Below are 26,181 nucleotides of genomic sequence, written 5' to 3'. Positions count from 1 at the left end.
GAGAGAGAGGAGGATTGTGTTGGGACAGGAAGGGAGGAAGAGGGGCGCGTTGGCACAGGAAGGGAAAAGCAAGGTCGCATTGGGACACAGAAGGAAGGGAAGGAGCACAAACTTTGGACAAAGAAAGGAAGGAGAGAGGGAGCATTAACTTGGAACACAGAATGGAGGGAAGGGCAATGAACTAGAGATGGATGAAAGAATGGAGGGAGTGAGGAAAAGAAATGTCGAGTTGGGGGAGGGAATAGAAAGGGAGAATTGTTGGGCATGGGTGTTTGAGTGAGAGGGAAAGTGAAGTTACTTACTTGTAACGGGAGTTCTCCGTGGACAGCAGGATAAGTCAGCCACACTTTTGGTGACGTCATCTACATCCCCAATTCGGATTTGCTCTCCCAGAGCTCAGGTGAGGCTTTGGGAGCCTCATCTGAGCATGTGCAGGTAGCCCTATATATACCTGTGCTGACCCTCACTAATCCAGTGATTTTCCTAGCTTGAGTCTTATTGCAGTGTCACCTCTTAGGGGAGGAGGGAGGGTCAGTGTGGCTGACTTATCCTGCTGTCCACGGAGAACTCCCGTTACAGGTAAGTAACTTCGCTTTCTCCATGGACAAGCAGTATGTCAGCCCCACTTTTGGTGACTCTCCAGCTGCGGAGGGCAGAGGGTGTAAGAGGACGGGGTCCCCATCAGGGGATGGTCCCCTCTGCGTCTCCGCTACCTTGCTGCGGTAGGGTGAGGCTGCATAAGAGCCAGGTGAGGGACAGCTATAAAACCCCAATTACTGAAGCCAGTCAGAGGTTATCCCAGGACAAGCAGGCAGCATATTCTTCACGTATGGGTGACGTCACCGACGGAGCCCCGGTACGGACCTTTTTAACTAGAAAGTTCTAGTTGGCCGCACCGCGCATGCGCTGGTGCCTTCCCGCCCGACGGAGGAGTGCGTGGTCTCCAGTTTCTTCGTTTCCGCGGAGCGAAGAAGACGCATGTGCTTTCAACGGCCGTTGAAACCTCTATTTTGCCTTCCCGCTCGCGATTTTTTTGATCCTTTTTGTTCTATATTTTGTCTTTTGACTTTACTTTCCGTTTCAAAAAAAAAAAAAAAATAAAAACTCGTGTCTTTTCTTTGCTTTTTTGCAGCCGGCCCCGGCGGGGCCTGTTGTAATCATACAAGCCTCCGGGTTTGATTTCGCGGAGGCCGTGTTTCCCTTCATGCCCCCGCAACCGGGCTTCAAGAAGTGCCAGCGGTGTGCACGCCCGATCTCTCTGACTGACCCGCACAACTGGTGCCTTCAGTGTTTGGGTCCAGAGCATCGGGCTGACTCCTGCACCCGCTGTGCAACTCTCAAGAAACGCACACTTAAGAACCGGCAAATACAGCAAAATATTCTTTTCGGTACCGGTTCTACCATGGAGCAGGCCCCGACGTCGACGGCACCGCCTAAATCGGCACCGGCCACATCGACACCGCCTGATCCTTCTTCGGGGTCGATAGCGCCAGGTAAGCCGGCTAAGAAGCCTTCCACTTCCCTTGAGCGACCTCCTGTTACAGCGGTGACACCGGTTCTTCCGACGTCCCGCCGATCCCGTAAACGCTCCGCTCCGATCACGGTGAGTGCCTCGTCATCGGCCTCCTCATCGCCGGAGCGTCGAGCAGCACCTATGGTACCGAAGAAATCTAAAGCGGTACCGGTGCCCCCATTGGAGGACCGGATCTCGGCCATCCTCCAGGACAAACTTCAGGAGCAGCTACAGAAGCAACTCCAACAGCTCCTTCCAACCATACTGGCACCGCTCCTTCCGGTACCAGTCCAGACCGAGCCTGGTACCGCCCCACCGGTATCCACCCCTTCGGTACCGCTGAACACATCCATGCCGGTCTTATCTGCTCAGCCTGTACTTCAGACTTACTCGGCAGAGGACCCGACCCAGGCCCCAGATCGACGCCGGTCATCTCGGGACCGGGATGGACACCATTCCTCCAGGGACAGGGATCGACGCCGGTCTTCATCCCCCGGCACCGTATCCATGCGATCTGGCAAGTCCCTTTCTAAAACACGCCATACCGAACCGGCTGTCAGGGACCCAGACCTGTGGGAGCAATCCCCACTCGGTACCGAAGAGGACGCCTCTTCTACCGATGAGGAACCCTCTATGGCTGAAACCACTTCCAAGCCCGAGCAATCCTCCTTCACGAAATTCCTTCGGGAGATGTCTGCGGCTCTCTCCATCCCACTTGAGTCCGACTCCAAGAAGTCCCAGGCATTTTTAGAAGCCTTGGACTTCGACCAACCTCCCAAGGAATTTCTTAAACTCCCCGTACATGATATCCTACGGGAAACATTTTATAAAAATTTGGAAACCCCACTGACTGTCCCAGGTGCCCCTAAAAAACTGGACAGTTTATACCGGGTCATCCCGATCCCGGGATTTGATAAAACCCAATTGCCCCATGAGAGCCTCCTCGTAGAGTCCACTCTAAAGAAATCTCAGGGATCTAGTGTGTATGCCTCCACCCCTCCTGGCAGAGAGGGAAAAACTATGGACAAATTTGGAAAGCGCCTGTACCAGAATGCCATGCTGGCTAACAGAGCCAACAATTACTCGTTTCATTTTTCATTTTATATGAAACACCTGGTCCAACAACTTTCTGCTTTGGAAAAGTATGTACCTGAGCGTAAAATCCCACTTTTCCAACAGCAGATTTCCAGCCTCCTTCAGCTCAGAAAATTTATGGTACGCTCGATTTACGACTCCTTCGAGCTTACTTCACGAGCCTCTGCACTAGCTGTAGCCATGCGACGCCTAGCCTGGTTGAGAGTGTCTGACCTTGATGTCAACCACCAAGACCGTCTCGCCAACGCGCCCTGCCTTGGTGATGAACTTTTTGGGGAATCTCTTGATACCACAACACAAAAACTTTCGGCTCATGAGACCAGATGGGACACCCTCATTAAGCCGAAGAAGAAGACTCCACCGGCACGACCATACAGGCCTCAGTCCTCTTATCAACGTCGATTCTCTGCCAGGCCGCTGAATCCTCCTCAACAACAATCCCGCCGGCCTCGCCAACAACAACAACACACTCAGGCTCGTTCTCAGTCCCACCAGGCGACCAAGCCTCTCCCTTCGACTAAAAACCCTCAGCCCTTTTGACTCCTTTCTCCAGGGCATAGCCAGTCTCCAACCTTCCATGCCTCTTCCTCAGCCTATCGGAGGCCGCCTCACCATCTTCCTCCACCGCTGGGAGGCCATCACGTCAGACCTGTGGGTTCTCAACATCATCCGTCACGGATACTCACTAAGGTTCCAAACTCTACCCGTAGATCATCCTCCCGTAGAGTCTGCTTCTCACCAAATTCCTCTCCTCCTTCGGGAGGTCCAATCCCTTCTCCTCCTCAATGCCATCGAAGAAGTTCCGCAAGACCAGAGGGGTCAAGGTTTTTACTCCCGCTATTTCCTGGTACCCAAGAAAACGGGAGATCTTCGTCCTATCCTCGACCTCAGGAACCTCAACAAGTGTTTGGTCAAGGAGAAGTTCAGAATGCTCTCCCTTGCCACACTTTATCCTCTTCTCTCTCAACACGACTGGCTATGTTCCCTGGACCTCAAGGAGGCCTACACCCACATTCCAATTCATCAGGCTTCACGTCGCTACCTCCGATTCCAGGTTCAGAATCACCACTATCAATACAAGGTGCTGCCCTTTGGTCTCGCATCATCGCCCAGGGTGTTCACCAAATGCCTGATTGTGGTAGCGGCCTTTCTCAGGTCCCACAACCTACAAGTGTTCCCCTACTTGGACGATTGGTTGGTGAAAGCAACAACCGCTCCACTTGTGCTGCAATCCACTCACCACACCATCTCTTTCCTCCACCTCCTGGGGTTCGAGATCAATTATCCCAAGTCGCACCTGCTTCCCACGCAGCGCCTTCAGTTCATCGGAGCTCTTCTCGATACCAACTCCATGAGAGCGTTCCTTCCTGCCGACCGGCACCGGACACTGCTCCACCTCTGTCGACAGGTGCTCCTCCAACCATCCATCCCTGCTCGCAAGATGATGATTCTTCTGGGTCACATGGCCTCGACAGTCCATGTGGTTCCTCTGGCGCGACTCCATCTGAGAATACCACAATGGACCCTCGCCAACCAATGGTCACAGACCAGGGATCCTCTTTCTCATCCCATCTCTGTAACATCGTCTCTTCAGCAATCTCTTCAATGGTGGTTGAACTCCTCAAATCTTTCCAGGGGCCTCCTTCTTCATCCGCCCCCTCATTCCATGATCATCACCACAGATGCCTCCCCCTATGCATGGGGAGCTCACATAGGGGATCTACGCACCCAGGGACTCTGGACCCCTCAGGAGCGTCAACATCACATCAATTTCCTGGAACTCAGAGCCATGTTTTATGCTCTCAAGGCCTTCCAGCACCTTCTCTATCCTCAGGTTCTTCTCCTGTGCACGGACAACCAAGTCGCCATGTACTACATCAACAAGCAAGGCGGCACCGGATCTCGTCTCCTTTGTCAGGAGGCCCTCCGAATTTGGACCTGGGCCACAGCCCACAATCTTTTCCTCAAAGCGGTCTATATCCAGGGCGAACAGAACTCCCTGGCCGACCAGCTCAGCCGCATCCTTCAACCTCACGAGTGGACCCTGGATCCTCCCACTCTCCACTCCATCTTTGCTCGATGGGGCACTCCACAGGTGGACCTCTTTGCAGCTCCTCACAACCATCAGCTGCCCCAGTTCTGCTCCAGACTCTTCTCTCCACATCGTCTGGCCCCGGATGCATTCCTACTCGACTGGACGGATCGGTTCCTCTATGCCTTCCCTCCACTTCCTCTGATGTTGCGGACCCTGTTCAAGCTCCGCAAGGACAGGGCCACCATGATTCTCATCGCCCCTCGGTGGCCCAGACAACATTGGTTCTCCCTCCTGCTTCAACTCAGCTCCAGGGAGCCCATTCCTCTTCCTGTATTTCCTTCTCTGCTTACGCAGCAACATCAGTCTCTGCTACATCCCAATCTGTCTTCCCTCCACCTGACAGCTTGGTTTCTCTCGGGCTGACCTCTCCAGGAAACCTGTCTCAGCCAGTCCGTCGCATTTTGGATGCCTCCAGGAAACCCTCCACACTCCAATGTTACCATCAGAAGTGGACCCGGTTCTCCGCTTGGTGTCTCCTTCATCATCACAATCCCACCTCTCTGGCGGTGGAAACTGTACTGGACTATTTGCTCTCTCTCTCCGACGCTGGCCTCAAGTCGACCTCAATCAGAGTGCACCTCTGTGCCATCACTGCGTTTCATGAGCCTATTCTTGGAAAACCCCTCACGGCTCATCCTCTGGTTTCCCGGTTCATGAGAGGCCTCTTCAATATCAAACCACCTCTTCAGCCTCCCCCCGTCGTCTGGGACCTCAATGTGGTTTTGTCAGCCCTCATGAAACCTCCTTTTGAGCCTCTTGCTACTACCTCGCTCAAATTTCTCACATGGAAGGTGCTTTTCCTCATTGCCATCACCTCTGCCAGGAGGGTTAGTGAGCTACATGCACTGGTCGCCGATCCACCGTTCACTGTTTTCCACCATGACAAGGTGGTTCTGCGTACCCATCCTAAATTCCTTCCTAAGGTGGTTTCAGCCTTTCACCTCAACCAGTCCATCGTACTGCCTGTCTTCTTCCCTAAACCCCATTCTCATCCTGGGGAACAGGCTCTTCACACGCTGGATTGTAAGCGTGCCCTGGCGTACTACCTTGACCGTACCAGGGCTCACCGCTCCTCTCCTCAACTCTTTCTGACCTTCGATCCTAACCGTCTGGGTCACCCTGTATCTAAACGAACGCTGTCCAATTGGCTTGCTGCCTGTATTGCGTTCTGTTATGCTCGAGCTGGCCTGTCGCTGGAAGGAGCTGTCACGGCCCACAGGGTCCGAGCTATGGCTGCTTCTGTGGCTTTCCTCCGCTCTACGCCTATTGAGGAAATCTGCAAGGCGGCCACTTGGTCTTCAGTTCACACATTCACTACTCACTACTGCCTGGATGCCTTCTCCAGGCGGGATGGACACTTCGGCCAATCTGTGTTACAAAATTTATTTTCCTAATGGCCAACCATCCCCCCTCCCTCTCTGTTAGCTTGGAGGTCACCCATACGTGAAGAATATGCTGCCTGCTTGTCCTGGGATAAAGCACAGTTACTTACCGTAACAGGTGTTATCCAGGGACAGCAGGCAGATATTCTTACGACCCACCCACCTCCCCGGGTTGGCTTCTTAGCTGGCTTATCTTAACTGGAGACCACGCACTCCTCCGTCGGGCGGGAAGGCACCAGCGCATGCGCGGTGCGGCCAACTAGAACTTTCTAGTTAAAAAGGTCCGTACCGGGGCTCCGTCGGTGACGTCACCCATACGTGAAGAATATCTGCCTGCTGTCCCTGGATAACACCTGTTACGGTAAGTAACTGTGCTTTATGTGTTGTAAACAATAGGAACTTTATTTTGGTCCTCAGAACTGGACCGACACTTTCTTTCTTACCAACATGGCAGAATATGTATCTTAATAACAGATGCGATTTTAACAAATAACTTAAGCAAATTGTGCTAACCTGTGCAAATTGTGCTAACGTGAAAACAGTGCAAATTGCGCTAACATGTACAAACAGTGCAAATTGTGCCAACATGGCAGAATATAATCTGTTAACAGTCTGTTCTATCTGATTCAGGCTCAATAGTCCTGTTCAGCTAGTTCAGGTATTGGTGTCCTTAGCTGTGTCTGTTTTGGTCCCCAATCTTAATATGTTGAGGCCAAAGTCATTGGAGGTCTGCAGCGGGCAATCCAGACAATAGTGTCTGGTGAAGGTGTGTGGGGTAGACCATGTGGCTGCTCTGCAAATGTCCTGGAGTGGCGTGTTGCTCAGGTTTGCCAAAGTAGCAGCCATGGCTCTTAGTTGGTGTGCTGTGGCCTTGCCTTCAAGGGACACTCCCTCCTGCTCGTAGCAGAAGGCAATGCAGTTTGAGATCCAGTTGGATATAGTGCGCTTCCCCACTGGTGATCCCGGTTTGTTGGGATCAAAGGAGACGAATAGTTGTACTGCCTTCCGCCAGGGTTGTGTTTGTTGAATGTATAGGCGGAGTGCACGGGTGCAGTCCAAAGTGTGTAGGAGTTGTTCCGTGCTGTTGGTATGTGGTCCCGGGTAGAAGGAGGGAAGTACTATTGCTTGGTTTATGTGGAAAGGTGAGACTACCTTTGGTAGGAACTTTGGGTGAGTTCTCAGCACTGCGTGATCATGAAGGATCTGTGTGTAAGGTGGGTATGTCACCAGGGCCTGTAGCTCGCTAATGCGTCTTGCTGATGTGATGGCGATGAGAAAAGCTACTTTCCAGGTGAGGAATTTGATTGGCATCTCCTCCAATGGCTCGAAGGGGTGCGCTGTTAACCTGTGGAGGATGATGCCCAGGTCCCACGCAGGTGGCGGGCGGCGCACCGGGGGGTGCAGGTTTGTAAGCCCTTTCATGAACCTGGATACTAGCGGGTGTGTGGCTAGGGTCCTGTCCTTGATGCGGTTGTGGAACACTGAGAAAGCGCTCAGGTGGACCCTTATGGAGGACATTCTGAGGCCCGTCTTGGATAGATTAAGTAGGTATTGAAGTACTGTTGGGACCTGGCAGTTCAGTGGGTCTTCTCCTTTCGAACCACACCAAATGTGGAATCTTTTCCACTTGAGCCTGTATGATTTTCTAGTTGACGGGCGTCTGGCTGCTAGTAGTACCTCAGTCACCCCTGTTGACATGTGGAAAGGGTCCAGGATTAGCCTTTCAACATCCATGCTGTAAGTGCTAGAGTTTTCAGACTGGGGTGCAAAGTTTGTCCCTGGTCCTGGATGATCAGGTCCGGTAGCAGTGGTAGGCTGATCGGCGGCCGTGTCGATAGCCAATGTAGGAAGGGGAACCACACTTGTAGGGCGCGATGAAGATCACTGAGGCTTCCTCCTGCCTGATCTTCTGGAGCGCTCTGTGGATAAGTGGTATGGGGGGAAGGCGTAGAGTAGGTGTTTTCCCCAATGTATGGCAAAAGCGTCCCTGGTTTGGCTGTATTGTGCTGGTCTTTTGGAACAGAATTGTGGGCACTTTTTGTTGTCCTCTGTTGCAAAGAGGTCTCTTGTTGGGAGGCCCCACTTGTGGAAGAGGTCCTGGGTTACTTCCGGGTGGAGGGACCATTCGTGGGGGTCCAGCTTTCTGCTGAGGCTGTCCGCCAGGGCGTTGTTCTGGCCCGGGAGGTAGGTGGCCTGGATGAGAGTGTTGATTGCTAAAGCGAATGTCCAGATTTTGTGGGCCTCTCTGCAGAGGGTGAGTGAGCCCGTGCCTCCCTGCTTGTTGATATAGAACATTGCCACCTGGTTGTCTGTCTGAATCAGTAAGGTCTTGTTGGAGATCCAGGGGGCAAAGGCTTGTAGGGCATTCCCAATTGCCCTGAGTTCTAGCAGGTTGATGTGTTGTTTGGCCTCGGATGGGGACCAGGGGTCCTTGGTTCTCAGGTGGAGGAGGTGGGCTCCCCACCCCTGCTTTGAGGCATCTGTGGTGAGTGTCAGTTGGTGTTGTGGCTGCTGGAAGAGCCTGCCCTTGAACAAATTCTGCTGCTGTGTCCACCATTCGAGGCTGTTGCAGATTTTCTGGTTCATTATGATTCTGTGGGACAGAGGCTGTGTGTGTTGGTTCCAATTTTTTCTGAGGAACCATTGCAGGGGTCGCATGTGGAGCTTGGCGAGCGGGACAACGTGTATGGTGGCTGCTTGATGTCCCAGGAGACTGAATTTCTGCCACAACCTTTTTCTATCCACAGCTATTATAATTAACATATGTCAGGTATATATATTAGAGGTACCGCTGCATAGATACAGGATTAATGTCTTCTCTATGCAAGTAAATTGGAAAGGTTATTGATGTGTGCTGGCATTAAATATTGATTTTTATCATAACTGCAGGTTTGTATCAACCAGTTCTCTGGTTTGAAATAGTAAAAATGACTTTTTTTTTTCTAATTTTTCAGCTAACAATAGAAATCAGATGCTTGTTTTCTGATGTGCTGACTGTACTTGTCTAGGAAATATTTTGGTCCTTAGTAAATGCCGCAGTTCATCTTAATTCAAAAGACTAATATTTATAGAGAGTGTATGGTTGGGAAGACTGGATGGAACATTTGGGTCTTTATCTGCCATCATTTCATTACTATGTTTTAATATATCCGGTAGCTTTGCACAGGCCCATTGGAAATAAATTGTTGCTGAAAGAAATGGTAGTACGGTACTTTTTATCTGTATACTGCATTTTGAAAGATAGCACAAATATTTTGCAGCATCTTCTCTTGTGTCTAGGTTTATTAAAATTTGATATTCCACTTATAAAAGCAATCTAAGCGGTGTACATAAGTATGACATTAAAGTTGTATAATAAAAGATAATCACAAAGGACAAGACAAACCGATACATATAAGGGGGGGGGGGGAAGGAATAGAGAAATACAATATTTAAAAGAAAAGAGAGACATCAAAAGGAGACACATGTGGGAGAGGATTAAAATCCTGTCAGAAGGCTAAGTTAATTAGCAATCGAAAGCGTCCTTAAACAGGAATGTGTTTAAGCTTGGGTGAAGGGTGGTTTACTCTACTGACTGTGTTATGGCCACGTGGCCTGGTATCAGGAGATGTTCAAAATTTGTATAGACTTCTCTCTTTATGGCTTACAATTTTTAATCACAAAAATGACAACGAAGGAGACCAGACGGTGCTCAATCCTTTTCATTTATAACAGACTCGACACGAACGTGTTTCGGCCCAAGAAGGCCTGCCTCAGGAGTCTTGCTGTTAAATCATGATAGAAAAGATATATTGATCCATATGCTCAATTATTGCAATAAGTTCTCTTGAAAAACACCATGCCGAAAGCTAGCAGCGATTACAGCGAAACCGCATGCCATACAATTTTTAATCGCATAAAGCGTCCCCTCTCGTAGAGTGGCAAATATAGGCATCAGAAATAAATTCTCAGAACCAACACGTTTTAATTATTAAAATGAAAATAAATCATTTTTCTTACCTTTGTTGTCTGGTGATTTTAAAGGTGGAACAAAATGTTTTAGAAAAATGAAATTACCAAGCAACAAAAGTAAGAAAAATGATTTCTTTCCATTTTAGTAATTAAAACGTGTTGGTTCTGAGAATTTACTTCTGATGCCTATATTTGCTACTCTATGAGTATAGAAGGAAATGTAAGGGGGGGGGGATGCACTTTATGCAATTAAAAATTTTAATTACGATTAATCGCAATTAATTGATATGAGCCCTAAATTTTTTGTAATTCATTGTATCATAAATCGGAAGCGGTATGCTTATTCGAGCTGTACCCGACATTTTCTCTGCTGCCTTTGCATCAGAGGAACAGTAAAGGCTGAGAGCTAGCACAGCGACTGAGTTGGATGCAAACATTGCATCACTTAGTTTATCCAAGGATGGTGAGGTACCAGCTGCGTCATTCATTCAGTGGCTCTCACTTTTCAATATCATTGTTTGATCAACAGCATTTGCATTAAAAAGGCAGGCTTCAGAAATCAAACAGACCAGATGATGGGATGAATTGATTTTCAGAGCGGGAAAGGCACATTAATATCACTTAGTATACTCAGTACAGACAGTGCAATGGGTTTCTGAGGAAAAATTATAGAAATTGACAATTTCTGTTGAGTTTGCTGTTAATTTCTGTAGACATGCCAACTCATTTAGTAATGCAACAGCTCCCTCCACAAGCCACTTAATGTATGATTAATGTACCAGAGGATTTCCCAAGACATTTATGACACCTTCAGGAATAGATATGACAACGACTTTATCACACAGAGCCACTTCCTACCATCTGCATTCCCCTTAATGATTTATATATCCTGGAGTGGCTTTTATTCCCTCCCACTAGTACTCAGTTAGGTAATAAATGAGAAAAGTCAATGGTCTGTAAATTACAACATTGATTAAAGAAGTGATTACTGGTATAACTCTAACATGACAATATTAATCCTGGCTTATATTTCAGGATGGTATTTACACGTTAATGACAAATTAGTGCATTGTTTAAATTTACATTTGAACGTTAATCAAAACGGGCATATTCTAAGAGCTCCCCTCGAATTCAGGAGAAAATTGAGCTGATTTCTCTTTGAGCACTGTGTGAATCATGCCCGGCCTTGCCGCTATTATCATCTTGCAAGGGATGAGGGACTTTGATGAGCCGAAGACTGAAATTAGCGCTAAACGTCTGTCCACATGCAATGCACCTATGAGGGCTTGGAGAGGGGGGGGGGGGGCTTTCTCCTATTAAAAATTCTGTGGCAGCGTGAGCTACTAGTGACTCATTGCATAGAAAATAGAAGGCAGCTTTGGGCATAGAATCCAGTTTTTCAGTTTTGCACAGATCTTACTCCAGCCTCAGTGGAGGAATCTCATTTCCTGCCCTTTTTTGAGTTGTAAAGGCCATTATTAGCATTAAGAATGAAACACTTGCTTTTTTTAAATTTTGTTTTCCAAGTGCAATTTTATATTATTTGTTAATTGCCATGCTGAGCATGCTTGCTTTGCCCTGAAGGAGAAATGAGCTCTCACTTCTGTGTTTTCTTTTGAGGTGTCTGACAGGTGTGATTATATATTCGTCAATGGTAAAGAAATGAAAGGCAAAGTGAATGCCCAGGTGAAGTTCACATACCAGTACCTGACTGCGCCCCTGGAAATAGCTGTCTGGGTCCCTCGGCTTCCTCTCCAGATAGAGATTTCGGATACTGAGCTGAGCCAAATCAAAGGCTGGAGGGTCCCCATCGTTTCTAGCAAAAGGTGGGTTCTCTCTTTTCCTCAGGAGGAGGAAGGATGGCTAAATGGCACTGAATTTGCAAAACGAGACTTTTGCACATGGGTTTAGAAATGAAATGGAAGAGTTTAGAAATAGGAAATGGCCTAGATCAGTGGTTCCCAACCCTGTCCTGGAGGACCACCAACCAGTCAGGTTTTTAGGATAGCCCTAAAGAAAATGCATGGGGCAGATTTGCAAACCTGTCGCCTCCAATATATGCAAATCTCTCTCATGTATATTCACTAGGGCTATCCTGAAAACCCGACTGGCATATGGTCCCCCAGGGCAGGATTGGGAACCAGTAGCCTAGATTAAATCCCAACTACGGGTGGATAATTTTGGTCCTTAAGGAGGGCCACAACCCCCTCAGGTTTTCCAGATTTCCACAATGAATATGCATGATATTGATTTCTGTGTACTGCTTCCATTATATGCAAATAGATCTCATGTTTATTCATTGTGGAAACCTGGAAAACTTGACGGGGTTGTGGTCCTCAAGGACTGTGGTTGCTCACCCCTGATCTGTAGGGACAAGGTGTGTGATTGAATATGTAATATTAGTGAGGCGAGCTTATGAACTGTAATTTTGAGAATTTATATTTTTTAGTTAACTTTGGTTTTTTTGATGATTGTAACCTTTTTCTTTTGTAATCCATTACAAGCTTTTGGTTTTATGCGGAATATAAATAAATATGGTTTGGAACTGGATTAGGATAATTGAAGTCAAACCAGGATAACCTGTGAATCTGTATGGGTAAATCTAAATCAGGGGTCTCAAAGTCCCTCCTTGAGGGCCGCAATCCAGTCGGGTTTTCAGGATTTCCCCAATGAATAGACATGAGATCTATGTGCATGCACTGCTTTCAATGCATATTCATTGGGGAAATCCTGAAAACCCGACTGGATTACGGCCCTTAAGGAGGGACTTTGAGATCCCTGATCTAAATCTGTGGTTCTCAACCCAGTCCACAGGTAAGGTGACCCGGTTACCCATTCCAGAAGGAAGACTTTTTGCCCAGTCCTGGTTTTAAAATTGCATCCCGAAGCAGTGTAGTATTTGTAGTCCATGCTTCAATCCATTGAACTCAGTGCTGCAAGTCGCATAATGCACCAGGATGAGGTTGGCAGAAATCCTGGACTGGCCAAAAAGTCTCTCTTCCGGAATGGGTAATCTGGTCACCCTATCCACAGGACACACCCAGCTAGTCATCTTTTCAGTAAAGCTGTGATAAATATGTAAGCAAGATTTGCTTGCTCTGCTGTTATTTACTAGACATCTATTTCATGCATATTTTGGGGTCCTTTTACCAGATTGTAAGAAGGACAATGGTAATGCCTGCTTAATGCAGTTTAAAATGCTGTACCATAGGGTGCACTTATGTGTCCTGTTGTAATTTTGGCATCGGTGTGCACTAGAGAATGACACGGAGACAATTTTTTTTCCTGGCGCCACAGGAACTCATTTTCCCATCCCGTCGCCCAAAGTTCTTTTCCTGTCCTCTGCCGCATTTCTGCAAGCTCTGTCCTCATCTGCACAAGCCTCAAACACTTTAAAATCATAAGTGTTTAAGGTTTGTGCGGTTAAGGCAGAGCTTACAGGACTGGGGCAGGGATGGCGACAAAACTCACGGGGACGGGACAAGGAAATTGAGTTCCTGCGGGGACAGAGACAATTCTCTAGCGTGCACTACCCACACACTAAAAAATACATTTTATTATGTATCATTTGAGGTGGAGAATAGGAGTATTTTGTTCTAATTGGTTAGCACAGCTACATTGCTGCATGCTAACAGATTAGTTCATGGTCAACATATGAGCCCATACCACATACAAAATAGGGGGCAGTTGGGGCTTAAGCGCTAATGGAAAAATTAGCTTGTGGCTATTAATAGAAAAACTCAGAAATTCAACCATTTTACCCATTCTGTAAAAATGGACTTAGCACATGGGAATGACCCATGTAAGCATGCGCTAAGCAGTGGCATAGTAAAGGAGGGGCAGGGGTGTGGTCCACCCCAGGCACCATGTTGGTGGAGGCGCCGGCTCTCCTCCTCCTCTCCAACCCCCCCACTCCTCGCCACGCAAGCGCCCCCTTTCCTCATGACCACGTCATCTCTCCTGCTGATGGCACTTCCGGGTGCCGCGCATAGGAAATGATGTCAGAGGGAGAGCCGAAGGGGTCGCAAGACGCACATTGAAGTTCTTGTTGCTTTGCGGCAGTGAACAACTAGAGGTACGGGGGAAGGGAGGGCACGTGTGCGTCAGGGGACAAGCGGGGGCGGAGACGAGGGTGGGAAGAGGTACTATATAACCTGGGTGCCTCTCACCCTTGCTATGCCACTGGCGCTAAGACCTTTTTTTTTTTTTTTTTTTTGCTGCAGTTTGATTTAAAAAAAAAGGTCCCTTTGCAAATACTCTGAAAACTAGACTGGAGAGTCCTGGTACTCCTTGATCTAGACCAGTGTGCCGCAAACTTTCTCAAGCCGCAGCACCCTAAATGGAGTGGCCGCGGCTCAAGGCATCCAGAAGTGCACGGTTGTCGCCTTCATGATGTCGCACGCATGTGTGATGTCATCACGAAGGCCCTCCATACGGGCCCTGAGATGCCAGTGGGAGGTGCCAGCAGGGAAGAGGGCCGTAGAGGAGAGGCGCTGGCCGATTGCCAACAGGACGTGCCTCTCACCGCCAGAGGCACATCCTGCAGGTAGCCAGCTGGCGCCTCTCCTCCTCCTCAGGAGGCACACAGTTTGTGATGCCCTGATCTAGACCATTTACAGTTGAAACTCACTCTCCATATTGTCTTCCAGGAGTGTACGATGGTTGGTGATCTTTTCATTTATAATTTCTTTCATTTTATTGTAATATGTAATTTTTTTTTTATCAATGTGGCACATTAAAACGTTCTATTTTAGCTTTATATTCCAGTTATTTTAATTTCAGCAAATTACAAAACTTGTATAAATAACAACAAAAATGAATCAATGAGTAACGATTGGAGGAAGGTTTTAAATATTAATTTCTCTAGAAATCTTGTAAAACACAAAGCAGCAGGATTGCTTGAAAAACAATTAATTCTTGCTTCTGTTTCAAACTACTAAAAATTAGTGTAGTGTTCTGAAACTATCTTTTCAAATCTGTTTTATTTCCAGGCCCACAAGAGACAGTGAGGATGAGGATGAGGATGAGAAGAAGGGCAGGGGATGCACCCTTCAGTACCAGCATGCAATAGTACGGGTTCTTACTCAGTTCGTAGCTGAAGATGCGGGCCCTTTGGGTCAGCGCAGCTACTTGCTGGGCCCTGACTGGCAGTTTGATATTACAGACCTAGTGACCAATTTCATGAAGTTAGAGGAGCCTCATGTTGCCAAGCTACAAGAAGGCAGAATTCTGATTGGACGGGAAACAGGCATGACAACAGTACAGGTGTGTGAATCTATTATAGTTTTTTGTTGGTTTTTTTTTAAATTAAATTTCCAAAATTATTTTCCAAGCTTAAACATCTTGTACAGAAAGTGTAATCTAAGACATAAGATTTTAAACAAAAATCATCAAAATAAGAAAAACATTTCTTAATACACTCAAGTCCTCATAATTGATCCAACCAGTAAGAAAAGAGTAATTAGTAAGTCATAATAATACAATAAAGATATGTATATCTGCTGCTGAAACAAAAGGCGTGCTTGATTATACAGGAGCTGTTACACCTTCATTCTCCAAGGGTTTTAGAGAGAGAAAACTAATTAAATGGGAAGGGTCTACAAATACATATTTTAAAGAGCGGTATCTAATAATACACTTGCATGGTTCAAATTTTTACTGCTGTATTTTTTTAAAATTCTTTATTGATTTTCAAATTACAAATGCACCATAAATAAATCACATATATATACACTGTATAATAAGCACAGCAATCTTACAAATATTACTGCAACAAAGAAATTTCCCCCTCCCTTCCAACTAATATACAAACAATAAATCAAACCTTCATGAAACCATTCATAAAATCATAAAATTCCATTCCCCTTCCTTACCCACCCCCCAGGATGTGTACATTTACTTGTTTATAAAATAAAATAAATTAAATTATTCCTCTTTATAGTATTTAGTCAATGGCTCCCACACCTCTATAAAGTTGCCCTTCTTATGTTTTAAATTGGACTTCCCGGGACACCAGGCCGCTCAGTGGTATAAATTAATATCTGGATTTTTGAATAAGAAACCAAAAACTGGTCTTCGTGACATTTGGAGCATTGAGATTAATCATCAGATTACTACGTCTCAATGGCCACAAATTTGGTCTTGGAGAATGAGATGTACGTTGTCAGCATCTATGAGACAAACTTGTTTTTTCTTATTACATAGAGCTTTCTGGACCCATGTTCGTTTACATAAATTAGATAGTTCCAAGTCAAATAGATGTTGGCATTGTCATCTGGATGCTGGAACTTTAGATCATTTACTTTGATTCTACAATTTTGGAAGTCTATTTGGGATCAAGTAAATAATATGTTAGAAAATCCAGTGACTTTATCTTATGATACCATTCTATTTGGTACTCTTTTGAGAGCCAAAAGTCAACTTTCAACAAATAATAACAAGCTTCTATTAGTGATGACAGGGGTTGCCATGCAGCTTATCTTAAGAAATTGGAAAAACTGGGATAGGTTGAACTACACATTCTGGTGGGAATCCCTGTGTTATACATATAAAATGGAGCGTTGTATGGCTATACAACTGCTGTATTTTAAAAAAAAATTTCAGTCTTCTAAGTTCTTTCTAAGTAATAATACCTTGATATAGAGAATTGCTGTAATCAAGGTACGAAATGACTAATGAGCGAATAAAAATATTAAGAGAAGCAGGTTCTAGGAGAGCTGAAATGGAGCATATCATCCTTAGTTTATAGAAGCATTTTTGGACTACCGATCTTATATGTTCATGGTAGGTAAATTTATCTAGAATTACACCCAGTAGTTCTATAGTAATGTCCATTTTTATTGGTGAAGATCGTACACAGATAGGAATGATTAAATTTTCCTTATCATTGCATGGAAATAGAAGTGTTTTGGTTTTTGAGATATTTAAGGCAAGCATATTTTCGTTTAGCCTTTAACTAATTTGTTTAAGATTAATTTCTTGAATTTTACCAGGAATATGGGAATTTAAGAGGACGTAAGAGTTGAATATCATCTGCATAGGCAAAGACAGTGAAGCTTATTGACTGCACAAGAGTTAGTAATGGAGTAAGGAAGAGGTTAAAAGAATTAGCGATAGTATAGTATAGAAACATAGACACATGATGGCAGATAAAAGTCAAATGGCCCGTCCAGTCTGCCCATCCACAGTAACCATTATCTCTTCCTCTCTCTAAGGGATTCCATGTGCCTATCCCAGGCTTTCTTGAATTCAGACACAGTCTCTGTCTCCACCACCTCTTCCAGGAGACTGTTCCATGCATCTATCATCCTTTCTGTAAAAAATGTATTTCCTTAGATTACTCCGGAGCCTATCACCTCTTAACTTCATCCAATGCTATCTCTTTCCAGAGTTTCCTTTCAAATGAAAGAGATTCGACTCATGTGCATTTACATCACATAGGTATTTAAACATCCCCATCATATCTCCCCTCTCCTGCCTTTCTTCCAAAGTATACATATTGAGATCTTTAAGTCTGTCCCCATACGCCGTATGACGAAGACCACGCACCATTTTAGTAGTCTTCCTCTGGACCAACTCCATCCTTTTTATATCTTTTTGAAGGTGCGGAATTGTACACAATATTCTAAATGAGGTCTCACCAGAGTTTTATACAGGGGCATCAGTTCCTAATGGCCATACCTCTACCTATGCAAACTAGCATTCTTCTAGCTTTCGTCATCACCTTTTCAACCTTAAGATCATCACATACAATCCACATCCAAGTCCCGCTCTTCTGTACTGTATAGTATAGTATAGACAGTACTGTTGAGTTTTGCAGATCCCAGATTCACAGGTAGGTTATAGGGATAGGATTAGAGGATTAGAGGCAGTTACAAAATTAGTCAGGGACCACTGTTCAGGCAATAGGCCTGATGGGCCGCCGCGGGAGCAGACCGCTGGGCAAGATGGACCTCTGGTCTGCCTCAGCGGAGGCAACTTCTTATGTTCTTACATCTATACTGCATAGCAATTCCCAGAATGACTTATGTATAGTAGGCATATTTTGAAGACTTGTTATGGATATTGCAGATACCTACTTGCATGTTCTTTACATAAGAGCATAGCATAATAACAAAGAGTTGCCAGACTGGGACAGACCAAAGCAGCGGCATAGCGATGGAAGGAGTTGCTCGGGGGCAGTGGCACCCAGTAGCACTATATCACATGCTCCCTCCCCCTGCTGCCTCTCTCACCCACATTCCTACCCTACCATCACTCCCCACCTACCTCTTCTAATGATCACTGACAACAAGCAGCATCTCTAACCTGCTCATTACACCAGCCTCAGCTCTCCTCATGGTCCCGTAACTAGGAAGTGATATCAAAAGGAGGGCTGGAGCCAGCTCGAGCAGCAGATAAGAGAGCTGCTCACTGTTGGTGATTATTTGAAGAGGTAGGTGGGTGGAGAAGAGGAGAGGTGTCAGCGCCCCCATGAAGACAGTGCCCACAGCAGTCTGCACCCCACTGGACTGAAGATCCATCAAGCCAGGTAACCTGTTTCCAACAGTGGCCAGTCCAGGTCACAAGCACCTGACAAGATCCCAAAAGAGTAAAACTGACTTTATACTTCTTATCCTAGGAATAAGCAGTGGATTTCCCCAAGTACATCTTAATAACGGCTTATAAACTTTTTGTTTAAGAAATTATCCAAACCTTTTTTTAACCCTGCTATGCTAACTGCCATCAAGTTCAACACATTGTCTGGCAATGAATTTCAGAGTTTAATTACATGTTGATTGAAGAAATATTTTCTCTTGTTTGTTTTAAATCTATTTTAGTAGCATCATCGCATGCCCCCCTAGTCTTAGTATTTTTTGGAAAGAGTAAACAAGAGATTCACATCTACCCATTCCACATCACTCAGTATTTTATAGACTTCTTAGATAGGACTATGAGCATACCAGAAATCTGATGTTTTATTAGGGTGGGCAGGCAAACAAATTTCATTTTACTTAGTTTCCCATGTCATTTATGGGACTTTTCATTGTCTTAACCACCCCACCAGATTCTATACATGGCACCCCAAAGTTGCACATCCAACTTTGGGAGCACTTCTGAAATGCACATGCAAATAATTTGGATAATGAGTTTTGGGTGCTAACAACCAATTATTAATGTTAATTTACACTCATTAAAATTTGCACACACATCTGAAAACATGCTATTCTATAAGGCATGACATCTAACTCCCATGGTGCATATCTCAAAAAAGGGTGTGGCCATAAGTGTGTTGGGGTGTTCTAAAAAGTTGCATGCAGAATTAGAGAATACTGCCTAACTGCACTTAACTTGGGCATCAGCATTTACACCAGATTTTAGCAGGCCTAAGTCTGGCTCCTAAAAGGTGCAGGGTCCCTAATCAAGGATGCCTAGCAATGCCTATCTTCGGAATCCATGTGCAACTTTTTTGATAATTGACCACGCCAATTTTCAGCCAATCCAAAAAAATTAAATTACCAATTAAGATTTCCGCACAGAACTCTTATGACACCTAAGTTGAGGCGCTTTGTGACGTCTAACGACTCCTACCTGAAAAGTAGGAGTAGTTAGGGGGGGAGAACAAGCATGATAAACTTAGCCATCACTAGGCATTCAAGATAGGTTTCTGGTAAATTAGGCCAGATAAAGCCAGGCCTAATGTATTGGCACCTACCTCTATGGTGCCTAGCGACATTTAAGTCCGATTAGACGCTGGTAGATAAGAGCGTCTGTGCTTGATTGATAATTGCGCAGAGCAACACCTACAAGATAGGCACACTTAGGCGCTGTTTACAGAATCTGACCTTTAGTGCTGGGATCCGTACTGAATTTTAAAGGCACAAGGATTTACACCAACTGAAACCTGGTATAAATCTCGCATGTAAATTAGACACAGATCTCTTGAATTCCATAAAAGTGTGCACATCATTAGTGAACAACCCTGACCCACCTGTGCTCCTTCCATAGCCACACCCGCTTTTCAGTTGTGCGCTAAAAGACTTACGTGCACATTTTTATAGAATAGTGCTTAGTAAGATGTACATATAAATCCCCTAATTATTGCCAATTAACTGCTCACTTCCTAATTAATTTGCATGCGCATTTATGCAGTACGCCCAATGCATGCCAAATTTTGTTGAGCAATTTTGGCTGCCATATATAGAATCCAGGGGTAGGAGCTTATTCTTTAGAGCACAGGTTCCCAACCCTGTCCTGGAGGACCACCAGCCAGTCGGGTTTTCGGGATAGCCCTAGTGAATATACATGAGAGAGATTTGCATATAATGGAGGTGACAGGTATGCAAATCTGCCCCGTGCATATTCATTATGGCTATCCTGAAAACCCAACTGGTTGGTGGTTCTCCAGGACAGGGTTGGTTAACCACTGCTTTAGAGCGAGTGTGACCCCCCCACCACCACCACCACAAAACAAACTCACCAATTGATTCTCATCTGACATTAGCAAGTTCTCAAGCAAGATCCTTGGCATCATTATCGATTCTTCTCTCTCCCTCAATGACCTCCTCAACTCCTTGGCTAAATCATGCTTTTTCAGCCTCCACATGCTGAGGAAAGTAAGATCCTATTTTCGCCAACAACATTTCGCCGTCCTTGTCCAATCCATTATCCTCTCCAAATTAGACTACTGCAATGCCATCTACTTAAGCCTATCAAAAAAAAGTCTTCAAAGACTCCAGCTAATCCAGAATACTGCAGCCAAGTTGCAAAACTCAAGTCTGACCATGTCTCCCCACTCCTAGCCAAACTTCACTGGCTCCCAGTGATTTCCAGAATCCTTTTCAAATGCTCCTGCCTGGCTTTTAAGATCATTCACGGCATTCTTCCTCCCTTAATCCACTATCTTATAACTCCTCGAGTCCAGACTCTACCAAGGTATAAATTATCCTTCCCCTCTCTACACGGTATTCACTATGTAGGCAAACTAGGAAAATCCCTTCTCTTCAGAATCACAGGTCTTTGGAACGACCTTACTACCCCGCTGCGGAACCTGGGCTCCCTCCAATTATTCCGCAAGCAACTGAAAACCTGGCTTTTCACTAAAATGTAATTCTATCCCCCCTTACTCTTCTCTTCTATATATAAGTTCATGTAAACCTTTTTTTCCTTCTCTTCCTATATTTTAAGTTCTTGTAAACCGTGCCGTGCCGAGCTCCACAACATCTATGGAGATGATGCGGTATATAAACTTAAGGTTTAGTTTAGTTTAGTTTAGGTATGAATAACCAACCTATGTATGGCAGATGACCTCAACATAGGGCTCAAATAAATATACAGTTTTAGGATAAGGTAGGATTACCAGACGTCTGGATGGCTTTTCAAAACCTGGCACTTTGTCCAGGTTTTGAAAAGCTTCCAGCTCGGGGCTGCGTTGGGAGGGCATCTGCGCATGAATGAATGCAACACGATGACATCATCAAGTCACACCTGCGCATGCGCAGATGCTCTCCCAATGCGGTTCCGAGCATGAGAACAGGTTGAGGGGGCGGGTCTGGGGCAGAATGGAGTGTGACTTGGGCAGGGCTGGGTGGAACTGGACAGGGCTGGGGGCAGGGCCATGGGTCCGGATTTTATAGTAGTAAAATTTGGTAACCCTAGGATAAGGATAAAAGACTTCTGCAGAAATAGGCAATAATTAATTCTTGTCTCAGTTAAATTACTGCTTATGTCTTGTTGGTGAATTGAACATGGGTGGGGATGCCAGCATTGGTGGATGAAGCATGCCACCAACTTCTCCATTGTTCAGGCAACACAAGAGGAGTCTCGTTTTGTGAACTGCTTCAGCTGGCAGGGCTTGGGCATCCCTACCAGCCACTCCATGGGTGCCACAATTTTGAAGAAGACCTAAGTCCAAAGTGAGGGGGGCCTAAGGCTCCTCCCCCCAAACACACACACACACACATCCCCTCATTGCTACACATATATGAAGCTTTCTGGCAATTCTAAATGAGAAAAACATCTGTTTCTCAGCTGGGTCTATGCTTTTATAGTATCTATAAATCCATAGTTCTATAACCAATAATCAGAAAACTTTTGTTCTAAACTGGTTCTCAGATGAAGAAATTATACTTTTCGCTATTCCTGCTCCTTAAAAAAAAACAACTGATGTTGTCTTATACTTAAACTAAACTTCCAAGTTATGATGTGCTATTTTGATTTTGTTTAAGGTTTTGTCGCCTCTTTCCGATTCCATCCTGGCAGAGAAAACTGTGACTGTGCAGGACGACAAAGTGACAATAACAGACCTGGGAGTGCAGCTGGTGGCCGGACTGTCACTCATCCTTCAGCCGAGTCCGGGAAGTAACAAGGCCATTGTTGCCACCACCTCTGCACAAGAACTTCTTCAGACTCCTAAGCAGGTAGTGTGAAATGAGCAGGAAGCTTTTTTGTATTACCAAAACAAAAAATATCTGGAAAGAAATAAAGTATGCATCATTGCCTGAGCAAGATCTCACTCGATGGATCTCAGCACCTTCCTCTGCCCTTCCCAGCCAATCTAATCTAATCCAATTGTATCTAATTTAGACTATTGTAACATCATCTATTTAGGAGCACCCAAAAAAATTCTAAGGAAATTAGTCCATATTAGTCCATATTATCGTTTACTTTAAGCTGATTTCGGGATTGTCTCCAGCTTACCTTTTTCCTCATTTTGTGTTGCATAGACCATCAAGAGAAACTAGAAACTTCTACTTATTTGCTTATCCAAAAATGAATGGGTGTAGATATAAGACCTTCTTAGATAGGACCCTAGCATTTCAAGCTGGTAGGCAACAATCTTGGTTAGGTAAATGTATTCAGCAAGCTATGTTATCCTATTGCAGTTTTTGGAAATTAATTAAGACCACTTTGTTCGATAAGTTTATTACTTAATGAGAGTTTTATTATTGAAATTCTATTTTACAAATATTTGTATATGTAACTGTATTATTGTATTTCGCTGATTGTCCAACTCTTTTTAGTGTAAACCGCCTAGAACTTTTGGTTATGGCGGTATAAAAGAATAAAGTTATCATTATTATTATTCCTTCTGTGTATGTGCATAAAATATGTACAGTATATATGTTGGAGACTTAGGCCCAGATTCTATAAATGGCACCTAAATCGGCAAGGCGCCATTGATTTAGGCACCTAACTTAATTATTTAATTGGTTTAATTGGTACTGATAATTGAAAGCACCATTAAAAGCCAATTAAAAATGAACTGACTAGTAGGCGCCTACCACCTAGCAGTAAGTGTCCATATCAAGGTGCCTAACAACGCCTACATTGAAGGTTAGCATGGTTAGAGGCAGAGTTTGGGCATGGATTGAGTTAGGTATTGGTAGGCGTCTATGTTAGATGCCAGAATATGAAGCCAAGAAAACCTCGGCTTAATATATTGACCCATAAGTTGATTTAGGCACCGATAGGCACAATTCTACAAATAGCACCTAACTTTGATTGACATGCGGTAGGTACCATTTTCAAAGGCGCCTACTAAGTTAGATGCCATTTATAAAATTTGGCCCTTAGAGTTTAGAAATACTCGTATATCACATGGATATTTATCATAAATGCCCTGAAACACAGTCCATCTAGGGTGCCCCTGAAGAATGGATTGAGAGCCACTGAAGTAACTTAGCATAACAGTATACTTGTATACCGCAGCTACCTCTCAGTTCTGTGCAGTTAACAGAATAAAGATACTGGACATTCACAGTGAATCGCAATCCATTAGTTTAAAAATTTACCAAACAAATGTTTTAACATTCTTTTGAAAGCCAGATAGGTGTTGAAAGTTAATATGACATTACCAAGATATTTATCCCATATGCCTGCCTGATAGGATAAAATTCTACTAAAGAATCGTTTGTAAACACATCCCTTAATGGATGGAAGATCAAACATCCGTAAACCCTGCATAGAGCATTTCCTATTAGTAAATTCAGAATGGTCAAGAAAATAGTTAGGTAAGAGACCATGTGAAGACTTAAAGCATATGCAACCAAACTTGAATAGTGTTCTCGTCTCAATTGGTAACCAATGCAATTTGTGATAATATTTGATCACATGGTCGAATTTTTTCAGACTGAATGTCAAGCAAACAGCGGTATTTTCATAGTAACATGACAAATGATGGCAGATAAAACCCAGCATGGTCCATCCAGTCTTTCCAGGAAGGTGGCCAGAGTTGCATCTTCCGCTCCACGCAGCTTATACCTCTCCCCCTTTGTTGTTAGGGATATACGAGGAGCTGCTGAAAAGTTCTCAGTCCAACCAAGAAGAGAATGACGTGGATATGGTTCAATCAAAGATCTGAAACAATGTAAAAACATAGAAATTTGTTTCTGTAAATTGGTACTTAACGAAATAAAATAACACACTACAGTGGCAAAATAACGCTCAGAATTTAGGAAGTTGGTTGGCTGGGCTGAGAACTTTTCAGAACCCCCTTATATGTATTAAAAGTGAGCCAAGTATACGACAGTCAAGCCATTCTGACATCACTGATGAGGCTGGCTCTTATTGGTTGAATGAGGCATTATGACATCACAGTATCAGCTCTGGCTACAAGAGACAAACTCTTTACACTACAAGGGGGTACTGAAAAGTTCTCAGCCCAACCAAGAAGAGAATGATGTGGATATGATTCAATCAATGATCTGAAACAATGTCAAAACAAAGAATTTCGTTTTTGCAAATTGGCACCTAACGAAATAAGATAACGCTCTTTTCAGCTACAGTGGCAAAAAAAACGCTCAGAATTTAGGAAGTTGGTTGGTTGGGCTGAGAACTTTTCAGCACGCCTTGTACCTGCCCCAACATACACATTATAGAATACTAGTGTTTCCGAAGTCGGTCCTGGCCTACCCCCTTGCCAGCCAGATTTTCAGGATATCCACAATGAATATGCATGAAAGAGAATTGTTTATAATGGAGACAGTTTGTTATTTTGTTCCATCATTAAAAATACTAGGAATAACAATTGATAATAATAATTTATTTTCTTGTATACCGCCCCACCAGCAGTTCTAGGCGGTTCACAACAGAAGAACTGAAACATTTCAGTTAAAAAATACAATATTAAAAAACACAAGTATTATATCTACTACATCCATTAAATACAGCAGCAGATAAAAGGTACATTTAAAATACAGAGCCTAATAAAAAATAACTTCTTAACTATCAACATTCTTATTTATCAAATAGGTGAGTTTTCAATAATTTCCTAAGGGCTCCTTTTACGAAAGCGCGTTAGGGCCTTAACGCGCGGAATAGCGTGCGCTGAATTGCTGTGCACGCTAGCCGCTACCGCCTCCTTTTGAGCAGGCGGTAGATTTTAAGCTAGCGCGTGCTATAGCACACGCTAATCCAGTGCGTATGCTGAAACGCTTAGCGCACCTTCGTAAAAGGAGCCCAAAATGTAAGATAAGAATAGGCTTGAACAATCGGCCGACTCATCCAGGAGTTCAACTTCCCCGCCTGATATTCCAATGTCCTGTCCGTAAAAGTCTTATACCTTGGGGTAGGGAAGAGGAACGTACCTGAATTTCTGGTACATTTTAATGAATTAAACAGTTTCAGGTAAAATATCAAATAGGAAGATAATAAACCAAAAAGAGCCTTATAACAGATACAGCCAAACTTAAAAAATACTATGGCCTCAAAAGGCAGCTAAAGCAGTCTAGCAAAAAAAGGACTACACTTCTCCCTCCGTATTCGCGGTTTTAGCATTCACGGTTTCTATTATTCACGTTTTTTAGCTTGCTGGCTCCTCCCCCCAAATTATATCAGCTTGCATAGAGAAATCGCTGATTCCAAGCTTTTACAGAGAAAATAGCTGATTCCCAGCACTTCACCATGTTTTGCCTCGTCTACAGGAACAGGCTAGGTCTCCCACCATGTTATTCGCAGTTTCACCATGTTCACGATGGTTTTTAATAGAAAACAGAGAATAACATGAAAAAGTTATTTGCGGTTTTTCTGTATTTGCAGTTCTGTTAATCCCCTACCACAGCGAATACGGAGGCAGAAGTGTAACATGATCATACTTCTGAAGACCAAAGATTAAACGAACTGCTGCATTCTGAACTAATCGAAGCCTTAATAAAATCTTTTTTAGT

The 26,181-nt window shown here is 44.5% G+C and overlaps 1 protein-coding gene across 4 annotated transcripts in view; it reads left to right on the top strand.

Annotated features, from left to right (window-relative positions):
- The window catches only part of TMEM132C (transmembrane protein 132C), a 557,469-nt gene that overhangs the window by 505,209 nt on the left and 26,079 nt on the right, over positions 1-26,181 (top strand). For all 4 annotated transcript variants that reach the window (XM_033957218.1, XM_033957220.1, XM_033957219.1 and 1 more), the window contains exons 6-8: positions 11,657-11,862; positions 15,028-15,301; positions 22,243-22,434. In XM_033957218.1, the coding sequence (XP_033813109.1) occupies positions 11,657-11,862; positions 15,028-15,301; positions 22,243-22,434 (672 nt within the window). The remainder of the gene's footprint in view (positions 1-11,656; positions 11,863-15,027; positions 15,302-22,242; positions 22,435-26,181) is intronic.

This window comes from Geotrypetes seraphini, chromosome 8, assembly GCF_902459505.1.
Source record: "Geotrypetes seraphini chromosome 8, aGeoSer1.1, whole genome shotgun sequence".
In the NCBI taxonomy this organism is placed as follows: Eukaryota; Metazoa; Chordata; class Amphibia; order Gymnophiona; family Dermophiidae; genus Geotrypetes; species Geotrypetes seraphini.
This window is presented reverse-complemented; position numbering and strand designations above follow the sequence as displayed.